The 11344-nt window shown below is 44.7% G+C and overlaps 1 protein-coding gene across 1 annotated transcript; it reads right to left on the bottom strand.

The window, feature by feature from the left end:
- Positions 1–1193: 1193 nt before the first annotated feature.
- Positions 1194–8746, bottom strand: qsox2 (quiescin Q6 sulfhydryl oxidase 2). Its single transcript, XM_026343800.1, has 13 exons — positions 8255–8746; positions 6512–6612; positions 6372–6420; positions 5744–5849; positions 5563–5653; positions 5125–5270; positions 4811–4963; positions 4608–4737; positions 3863–3985; positions 3621–3771; positions 3313–3501; positions 2873–3214; positions 1194–2829 (listed from the first exon to the last, which is right to left on the bottom strand). The coding sequence occupies exons 1-13, from the start codon at positions 8487–8489 to the stop codon at positions 2666–2668; spliced, it is 1980 nt and encodes a 659-aa protein (XP_026199585.1). The 5' UTR covers positions 8490–8746; the 3' UTR covers positions 1194–2665.
- Between the last annotated feature and the right edge of the window lie 2598 nt (positions 8747–11344).

The following is an 11344-nucleotide window of genomic DNA, read 5'->3' as shown; positions in this document are numbered from 1 at the left end:
CATATTTGGGATCAGGATGTCCTGAGTTCTGTCTTCACCTCCATCACCTCGGCCTGTGATCTGCATCTGGAAACTGAAACCTGATCCCAGCTCTGTAAGTTGACACCTGCTGTTAATAAATGTTTGCAGTACGTCTGTTCTGCTGCACAGTGATTGGATCAGGGTCGCGATACCAGCACCGTGTCCCTGTAGATGTTAAAGGGCAGGTTCGCAACTTTTTAAAGACTCCAATTTCAGCAGTTAAGATGGGTCTCTGGAGTCTTAAAAAGAGTCCTCATGTATAAACAATAACTAGCTCTATTGGTTTTAACCTTCTGTTGTTTAAAAGGATAAATCATTAGACCAGAGGTGTCTGTGGCAAAGAAAGCTGCAATTTTGAATCAATCACTTCACAAACACTGTTGACAGCCACGTTCAATGGAATGTCCTTAAAAGGAAAGAAACCACTGGTGTACTGAGCAACATCGTTAGAGCTGCGAATACAAAACCTAAAAAGCAACATGATGTCTGTGACATCAGGATGAAAGTTTCACAATCCTACATCAAACAAGGCTTTATGAGCAGAAATACAGAGACCAGACCACAAGATGCATTACAGAGTGTAACGGACTGATGAGACCATGATGATCCTCTACCAACACGATGTAAAGACCAAAGTGTGGAGGAGGAAATGATCTGCTCATGATCCAAACTATACAGCCCTCTGTGAAGCACGGTGCAGGCAGCACCAGGACTCGGGCTGCACAGCTCCTGGAACAGGTCCACTGATCTTTATTGGTGATATAAGTCATGATTCTAGCAGCAGGTGGACAGAAACATTTAGTCAGATAATTTACAGAGAAATACATCCAAACTATCTGAGAGGAGGAGGAGGAACACTTAACCCAACATAGGACGTCATCAGAGGGAAACGCTGGAAAAGCAAACCAGAAGAAGAAACCAACAGTTTGGTGGGATTTGGAATTGGAAAGTAAATATTAGTTTTATTTTTTTAATAAAAAGTTTTACTGGCCTTAATTAACTTTACAACTAACTGTTCCAACACTTTACATATATTTAAAGCAATGAAGCTGAAATGTTGAACTTTTGTCTTATTTAAAAAATTTCAGTAACAAACACGAATGAGCCCTGTTGTACTTCATAGGGGGGGGTTAACTTCTAATTATACATAGTTCACACAACACTTTGTTACGTCTCTGATCAGTTTCTCATTTAATTTATCAAATTATTTTTTTCAATGTAAAACTTGACATTTGTTCCACATTTACAGAGTTTAAAACCACAACAGACAGCAGCAACAAAGACACCTGACTGCTGATCAATAACACTTAACCAATTAAATCAGTTAATCAATTAATCAATTACTGTGTGTGTGTGTGTGTGTGTGTGTGTGTGCAGAGAGCAGGTCCATGTTTCACAGTAGAGGCAGATACGGGGTTAATGACACAGGACAAATGTGTCATCATTAGTAGATTCAATGTTTGGCACAAAGTGAAGTGGACCCTGCAGAACCAGTCCCAGTAAGCTAAGGTCTCTCACTGTGTCTCTGAATAACCCAGTCCAGAGGTCCAGTCCAGCACAGCACAGGTCTGACACACACCTGGTCTTAGAATCCAGTCTGGGTTTCACATGTAAAAATAAATAGATCCAGACCGCAGTCTTTAAATACAACAAGTCCAGGTTCCACATTTGAGTCAGGTTCAGGGCTGAGTACTGGTACCACATTACATATGGTTTTAGATGCAGAAGCTTTTATTACAACCTGCTGCAGATTTAATGTCACAACACAAGTGAACACCTGCTGAGAATTTCACCGTGAAAACGTCCAACACGTTGTTCGCTCCGCTGACGGCGCTGAAGCAAGTGAACAAGTCTGTTCACGTGAAAATGAGCTGAAGTCTTGTTGAGTCTGAATCCAACACGGACCGAGGTCGTCCACCAGAGTCCGCCGTCTGAGCTCACATTAAAACCAGAAGACGTGCATGATCGAGCACGATGTGTGGAAGATGATCCCACTCTGATTCAAACTTCCAGACAGTGATAATAGACGTCACATCTGGTTCTGAACAATATTAAAAAATCCACATCCAGTTTTAATGAGACAGTTTCTAACTCCGAGTGGAGTCGTTTTAAATGTTTTAATGTTTTAAAACGTGAGCGAACCTCTAATTAAAATCAGGTTTAATGTAACACAGAAAGTCTGAAGGAATAAAAGGTTTTCTGCTTATATGGCAGATTATTATTAAGTACTTTTACTGGTACTCTGTATCTACATATACTCAAGTAAGTGAGTACCCAGACAGAGTACATACAGCACAGTACTGTGGGTAAATTAGTGGTAATGGTGCATTGATAATGAAAACTTTGGCAACATTTTTAACACTGACCTAAAAGAATTTAGTTAAATAACATGAACTGAATAGACACTGAAATAAAGTAATAGTAATTATAATAAATCTTCCAACGATTCACTGATTGAGCTGAAGAACAGCTCAGGCAGTTACTGATGTTTCCACTGAACCGTGTTACTGATGGGGGCAACCTGGTATAATTTGGTGAACTGACCCTTTAATGTCAGTATGTGGCACGTTTTATCTTCCATACCCAGCCCTGAACTGGTTCTGGCTCTATTCAGTTCTGATCCAGTCTTCCGGTCTAGTCCAGGTCAGACATGGAGGCGGGAATGTCGCAGTTTCCACCTCCTGGATCGGACTTTAAAGAAGAAGAAGAGGAGCATGAGGAAGAGGCAGGAGCAGACGTACAGGACCACGCACAGACTCATGTCCACACTGTTAAAACCCATCCCCAGGATCCACACACCTCCTCCCGCTCCTTCTGCTCCTCCGTCCCTTATGTGCTCCACCACTCCCACCCCCTTCTCTCCTTTGTGAGCCAGGTGTCCAGGGTCGAGGCTCTGGCTGCTTCTCAGCTTTCTGCTCCGGCTTCTTCATCTCTCCTACTCCTCCTCCTCGGTGCTCCTCCTGAGGCCGTCTGGTCTGTACTGGATCAGGGTCTTGATGAGGTGCAGGGAGTCGGGGGGGAGTCAGGGAGTACTGAGGGGACAGGTTGGAGGCTGAGTAGTGATGTCGGAGGAAGCGGAGAACATTTTCTTGGTTCCACACATGGACGCCATTTTTCTCCTCGTGGCAGGAGGCGCAGAGGGAGGGGCTTGGCCACGGAGCTTTAGGGAAGAGGGGGTCGTCACTCAGAGAGCCTGGAGGAGGGAGGGGGAGGAGGATTAACAGACTTAATCATTTTATATTTTTGATCATTTCTTCTGTCTTTGAACTTTATTGTTGTGTGTGTGTTTACCAGCCAGTCTGTAGTTGACCATGTTGTGTTGGTTCCACAGCCACAGTATCTGCTGCTCTCGGGTCTCCACTTTGTCCATACTGGCTGCTGCCGCCTGTTCAAAGTGTCGACCGCACTCTTCACAGCCAAAGAACGTCCTGATGTAGCGACGCATCACCTGCAGTACGGGCGCTGCCTCGACCTCAAGTCCTGCATCACATATCACACAACTTTGTTTATCTCACAGGAAACAGCTGACGCATCATCACAATCAGATCACACATGTAGAGGTGTGTCCTTACTAGTATAGCGACACGTGTGTGTGTTACCTGTGTTGTCCAGAGCTGTGGGCATGGCATCATGTTGAACTGTCAGAACATGGAAGAGAGTCCAGAGGGAACATGGGTAACCTCGCAGCCCCACCCTGCTGCCCTGACAGCCAACCCAGCGAAGCTCCGCCCCCAGGAACACACCTGAGATCTGGACAGGAAACAGGAAGTGAGCGGCTGCTGAGTGTGTTTCTGTGTGTTTGTTAACAGTGTGTGTGTTTGTATGTGTGCTTCTGCCTTACCCTCATCTTGTTGTCTACCAGGTCCAGCACAGCCTGGTAGGGGATTCGCTGCAGCGGCAGACTGAGCAGCCAATCAGAGAGAGTCTCCATGAGCTTCACCACTGAGCCCCCATCTGGATACAGCTGCCCAGGTAGAGAGAGATCATGAACGTCATTCGGGTTTAAGCTGCACCTCAGTAACTTCAGTACTCGGGTTCTTAAACGTGGTGAGCAGTGAGGTGGTGGGAGTGTTCAGCTGATGGAGGGGAGGGGGCCCTGAGACTCTGGGAGGTCGACGGACGGTACCTCATTTATCCCTGACTCCTTTCAAAACATGGTTCACTGATGTTTTTCTGACTAAACCAATCGACCTCGAAACGTGTTAGTTTCAGTTTCGTGCTGACTTCTTTTTAATCCGAGGGTTAATTAAATCTCTCAATGTGAAAATGTCTGCTTCAACCAAAAATCAGCCTTCTCCTGGAGTTTCATGGTTTACAGTCTGAAGCCTGGTTCTTACTACAGGCATGTTTGAGTTGACTCCACTCTGCTGATATTCAATTAATTTAGCATGTTGGTGTCCTGTTGTAGGGAATAACTAACTTAGAAGCACTTGTAGTATTTCCCCTTCTCCCAACAAAAATTAACCGTTATCGTTTTTTTAAATTTTGGTTTTGAAAAAGAAAAATGAAAAAACAAATGTTTCTTTAGTTTTTGGTTTTAAATTGAAAAACTAATGAACGAATGATACACGCATTCAGGTTCTAACCTTTGTGACCAAAGTGACAAAGTCCTTGAAGATCTTCAGCTCTTCCCCCTCCAGCATGTTGTGCGTGGCCAGTTCGACTCTCAGCAGGTAGTGCAGCGCTGACTCCAGATCAGCCGTGTACACCTTAGACCTGCAGACACAGAAACAGTTTTACAGTCAATCCTGTGACTCTGAACCGAGCGGAGCTGGGTCAAGTCTCTGACCTGTCGAAGTCTCTCCAGGGCTCCGGGTTCTGTTTGTGTGGCAGTGCCCCCTTCTGACTGGCACTGGAACTGCTGCTGTCTGACTTGTGCCTGCGCTGGACTCCAGGTAACATCCTCAACGAGGAGGAGAAGAAGAAACGCAGACGCTTGTCACTGAAACACGACCAGAATAAAATACAGTTTAAATTCACGTTCAGACCAACGTTGTTGTGACTAATTAATTTCTGTGACAGGTGTAAAACAGATGTTGATGTCATCATTAAATCTAAGAATAGAAACGGTGTGTGTGTGTGTGTGTGTGTGTGTTCACTCACACGTGCAGGGGTGTGTGTGTCCCGTTGGGGTGAAGCAGATAGACTGAGGGGAAGTCTGTGATCTTCAGCGTGTCCAGCAGAGGGAGATCAGTGCTCAGAGCTCTCTTCACCTCCACACCTGAGAACTGCAGCAGGTCTAGGATCACCTGAGACACACACACAGATGTTATTTGAGCTCTAAATGAGTCAGAAACAACAGAACAGAAACAGTAACTGATGATGATTAAATGTGAACATTAAGTTTTATATTTTAATGCTGGACAGTGAAACTGTGTCTGAGCTGTAACTCTACTCCAGCCATGTGACTGGTTCTGGCTCACGATAGAATGGATTCTATAGATTCACAATAATTATCGTTATCGTTTTCATAACGAACTAACTGCAGGATTAGTTTAATGAAGCTCCACACTTTCACTGATCCAAACTTTTATTCTGTACCTCTCGTCCTACATAGGAGTGGGGTTTCTCCACAATGACAGCGGTGTAGTGATCCGACCTTTGACCCAGCAGTGGCAGCAGCTCCACTGAGCTACAGACAAAGAGACGGGTCAGCTGTAACCACATGTTGCTCTAGTAGATTCTTCCTAAATCTTAGTCATGTTCTGTGAGGTTCTAGTACCTGAGTGGTTCTAATGAAGGACAGTGTTCGGGCCAGTCCAGTCTGGTGTGGTTCTGCAGGATGTTTACCATGAGCCGCCTCACAGACTGGATCTCTCTGTCTGCTCCTACACAAGTTAATTAAAGTTAATTAAAGTATGTTACCAGTGTTAAGTATACAAGTATTATCAGTGTAATGTAATTTGAGTATAACAGTAAAAGTACATGTTGTACTCTGACATGATCAGATCCTGAATCACAGATGTTTCAGTGAGTTTAACTTCTTTAGTAAATCCAGATCAAATCAATCAGAGAAAAGTAGTAAAACTAGGAAATAAAAACTCGCTGGAAGATGTGAGGTCAACCTGAAGTCACTAAACATGAGCCGTGTCAACACGTTATTACTCAACATTTTTAATTAAACTTCAGGTTTAATCCATAAATTCAGCTTTTAACAGGAACATCTGCTTTTCAAATTTCTTCTTCTGGCTCTAAGTTTACATTTTCCTTGAAGATTATAACGACTCTATCTTAAAATCTCTTTTGTTTTTCCTGTTTTCTGTAATATGAGTCATTTGAAAGTCGATCACATGGTCAAAGTTCAGCATCTGTAAGTTTGATAAGTACAACTTAAACTTAGTGTGTCTCACCTCTGTAGGTCGTCCCTATGTCCGTTGGAGGACTATGAGCCCGAAAATACTGCAAACAGAAACAACAATAATATTTTTACTGATACAAACTCTCACTAAGTAAACAGTAGTACTCTGCAGTAGTACTCATTGGTACCTACTTTAAATGTTGGGTAGAACTTGATGCCGTAGTCTCTACAGACGTCAAAGTTCTCCTCCTGAGCACAGTCCAACACGGCGACACTGATGGCCTGCTGCCAGTCTGACACACACACACACACACACACACACACACACACACACACACACACACACACACACACACACACACACACACACACACACACACACACACACACACACACAGATTAAACTTAGAGACTCAACACAGCAGCAGGTTCCACTGCAGGACGCTGTGAGGACATGTTGTCCTCAGTCCTACAGGTCTGTCTCAGGGTTGGGGGTAGACATTTAGAAAGAAAGACCAACGTGTGTGTGTTTTGTCTCCCAGCTGTCTGTCTCCCAGAGTTCAGGGGACGTGAGGGTTTTTGTCTCTGAGACGACTTTTGACCCCGACAGCAGGTCCACACAATAAGGGGGTGTGTTAGGCTATGTATGTTGGTGGCAGCTGGTCTCCCCCCAGAGACACAGACGGGGGCAGACAGAGACGGGTTCCCACAGGTTTTTGTCTGTGTGGAGAGTTTTGCAGATTATGGAAACATAAACTTTGTGTGAATGAAAGTCCACGTCCTCAACATGACTGCAGGTCCCAGAGCACAGATACCGGACTGGGCTTCACCACAACGTTATCTGGTTTGTGCAGGAAAAGATTAAACATTGCAGCTGCTTCAGTTCAGAGAGAAGTTAAACACCTGAGTCAGAGATCCAAAACACTAATATAAAACCTAAACTATGAATTAATAATCCAAACTGCTGCACACAGATTTGATGGTAATCAACAAATGGAATAACAGGAATCTAATTAAGAAACAGAATCTGTTTGTGTCCTTACTGCTCCTCAAACATAAATTAAAAATCCTCCACAACAGAAACTCAGGCCTTGTTGAGTATGAGAGGCTGAAACAGAAATAAGATCTTTATTATTGAGCACTGCTGCTTTTTGTCAACAACACTTCACTACTTCACTTAAGTACAGTACTTGAGTAAAAGTACACAGTTACTTTCCACCATGGATTACATGAATGCTCGTGCTGCTAATAAACATTTATATCAGAAAGAAATATTTAATTAAAATGCGACAGATAGTTGTTAGCTGACTGAGCTACTTGACCCCTATTAAATCTGTTATTTGATGTGTAAACTGTTCCGTCTCCTGTGGTTCAGGTTTGACTTCCAGGACACCTGAGCTGAAGGGTCACCTGTCCGTCTGTTGCCTGGAAACACGGTCTCGTTCCCGGGTTTGCAAAACTACCTGTTAGCATCATCATCTTACTGGCGTTAATGTATGTGTTAATACAGCTCGTTTAACGCATAGTAATTAATGTTTATTCAGACAAACATCACCTGAACTTTCTCTTCAGTTAGACGCTGTGAATTAGATTAAACCATTGTACTGAATCATCCTATCACTCAGAACTTCATTGAAAAACCTGCTACTTTTCAACAGCTTCATGCTTCAGCAATCATGAAAGTCACAAGACTCAAAGCTAAGATTTCACTGTAATTAACAGTTTCTTTATGAATTTTATTAATGCCGAATTAAAGCCGGGTATAATGGAATCAGAACACATATCAAGGGATACTTTCAGACATAATGTGATTTCACCAATTTACCAAGAATTAGGTAAATGTATGCATCTTAAATGGAGTCTGGTGTTGCAGGCACAATAAGGAACCGACCAAAACGTAGATGGAACCATTATCTGCTGCGCTTGCTGTTGTACCTTTGACGTCCTGGGCCAAGGTCTTCCATGTGCTGGAGTACTGGATGCAGTGTCCGCACCAGGAGGAGTAGAACTGGACCAGCCAGGCCGAGGACGAGTTACTGACGGTGGGCTTCAGGCTGCTGCTGCTCAGAATCACCAACGGGTCCTCCTCCGTGTACAGCCGAGCCGCGGCTCCCAGGCAACGGGGGACAAGGCAGAGCACCACCGCCGCTTTAAACCAGAACCAGAGCATCCCTGTCGAGCGGGTAGAGGCACGCAGAGAGCAGACCGTCACAGAACGGAAGAGTTTATACCGAAAACGAGCTCCGAGAGCCGGGGAGACATGAGAACCCCGCTAAGTGGTACGTGTGTTTACAGAGTGGCCGGAAGAACGGACCTCTCACTCCTAAACGCTTTCCGTGAACCAAAGCAGCGGCAACCCAACGTCGTAAAAACGAGCGAATAAATATAAACAATGAGGAAAGCCCGGTCCGTGCTGTTATTTGGACGAGATAAGAAAAGTGCTTCACGTCACGTGACGATAAAGGCACCTGTTCTGAATGGACTGTTACGGAAACTACTCTAATTTTGTCCTGCTTAAGGAAGGGTTTCTGTTTTTCCTACGAAGTGGATTTCGTTTATTGTCGACGATCTCTGTACGTCAAAGACCGACGCGTTACAGACGTAACAACCGTGTTGCGTTCAAGTGTTATCGACATTATGGCGATCCACCAAGCTCAGCGGGCGTGCGTGTAATCACGTAGACATGTTGACAAACGACTCAACAGATAAAGAAGAAAAGGGTGAAACTTGTCTGAAAGACAAAAAAAACACTTCTGATAAACTACACAACCCACATACTCTACAGCTACACCGAACTAACAACTGAGAACAGAATAAAACCTTTCTGTTTCAACACTTTTTTATTGTTAATTGTTGAGCTAAAATATGCATATTACATATTGTTATGAATCCACATCATTTGATTGCATATATAGATATATATGCATTCTACAACTCAACCGTGTAGTAGAACCTTATAACCTAACTTTTGCCTTTCCCCTCTTACAACGCGCACAAAGTCTTCCCGACTTTCCCCAAAGTCCCTGAACGTAGCCGTGTTCTCTGCCGCCCCCTGCAGGTGAAGGTCAGGTGTCCATCACCTGGTAATCCGTCACTTTACTGTCTGAAGTGAAACAGGAACAGAAAATGTTCAACAGGTGACAGACTGGACAAAGATCGTATTTTCTTTATACGGTTGGTTCTGAAAGGAAGTGGACCCAGACCAAACTAAAATTATATTTGAAAACATGTCAGGAAATGTCAGAAAGTGGCGCCACAGTTTGACTGGTCAGTAATAAGAAAGCAGTGGAAACAGATCACCAGGTGCCAAACACCTGACCTTTACCTGTGTGTGTGTGTGTGTGTGTGTGTGTGTGTGGGGGGGGGGGGGGGGTAGTTGCTGCAGTTGCTGCAGTTCTGCGTGTCACCCTTGTTCTTAAAGATCGGAACCAGAACGCTTCTCCTCCATTCCTCAGGCATCTTCTCACTCTCTAGAATCCTATTGAACAAACTGGTTAAAAACTCCACTGCTGCCTCTCCTAAGCACTTCCACACCTCCACAGGTATGTCATCAGGACCAACAGCCTTTCCACTCTTCATCCTTTTCAGAGCCTTCCTAACCTCATCCTTTCCAATCTCTGCTACTTCCTGCTCCACAACATCCACATCCTCCTCCCTTCTTTCCCTGTCATCAGCTCCTCAAAATACTCCTTCCATCTTTTCTGCACACTCTCCTGGGTTGTTAGCACCTTTCCATCTCTGTCCTTAATCGCCCTTATCTGTTGCACATCCTTCCCATCTCTATCTCTCTGTCTGGCTAGCCTGTACAAGTCCTTCTCTCCTTCCTTTGTGTCTAACCTGTCATACAGCTCATCGTAAGCTTTCTGTTTGGCCTTTGCCACCTCCCTCTTCACTCTACGCTGCGCTTCCTTGTACTCCTGTCTACTTTCCTCAGTCCTTTCTACATCCCACTTCCTTCTAGCTAACCTCTTCCTCTGAACACATTCCTGAACTTCCTCATTCCACCACCAAGTGTCTTTACCTTCTTTCCTCTTTCCAGATGACACACCTAGCACCTTCCTACCTGTTTCCCTGATAATCTCTGCTGTGGTTTCCCAGTCATCTGGAAGCTCATCCTGACCACCCAGAACCTGTCTCAACTTCTGCCTGAATTCCTCACAGGTTTCTTCATTCTTTGGCTTCCACCACTTGGTCTTCTTTTCTGACTTCCCTCTTTTCTTCTTCCTGACCTCCAGAGTCATCTTGCACACCACCATGCGGTGCTGTCTGGCTACACTCTCTCCTACCACCACTTTGCAGTCACTAACCTCTCTCAAATGACCTTGTCTACATAGGATGTAGTCCACCTGTGTACTCCTACCTCCACGTCTGTAGGTCACTCTGTGTTCCTCTCTCTTCTGGAAGTAAGTGTTGACTACAGCCATTTCCATCCTCTTAGCAAAGTCCACCACCATCTGTCCTTCCAGATTCCTTTCCTTCACACCAAACCTGCCCATCACCTCCTCATCACCTCTGTTGCCCTCACCAACATGCCCATTGAAGTCTGCTCCAACAACAACTCTCTCTCCTCTGGGGATACTCTCTATGACCTCATCAAACTCACTCCAGAATCTCTCCTTCTCTTCTAACTCACAGCCAACCTGTGGCGCATACCCACTGACTACATTTATCATCACCCCTTCAATTTCTAGCTTTAGGCTCATCACCCTGTCTGAGACTCTTTTCACCTCTAGAACATTGTTCACAAACTCCCCCTTCAGGATCACTCCTACCCCGTTTCTCTTCCTATCCACACCATGGTAGAACAGTTTGTATCCTCCTCCGATACTACGTGCCTTGCTGCCCTTCCACCTTGTCTCCTGCACACACAGAACATCTACCTTTCTTCTCTCCATCATGTCTGCCAGCTCTCTGCCTTTCCCTGTCATTGTGCCAACGTTAAGAGTCCCTGTTCTCAGATCTATGTTCCTGCCTTTCCCCTTCTCTCTCTGCCCACGAACCCTTCTGCCTCCCCTCTTACTTCGA

The sequence above is a fragment of the Anabas testudineus genome, chromosome 9 (assembly GCF_900324465.2).
Source record: "Anabas testudineus chromosome 9, fAnaTes1.2, whole genome shotgun sequence".
In the NCBI taxonomy this organism is placed as follows: domain Eukaryota; kingdom Metazoa; phylum Chordata; class Actinopteri; order Anabantiformes; family Anabantidae; genus Anabas; species Anabas testudineus.
Note: the sequence above shows the minus strand (reverse complement) of the source record. Positions and strands in the feature narration are given on the sequence as shown.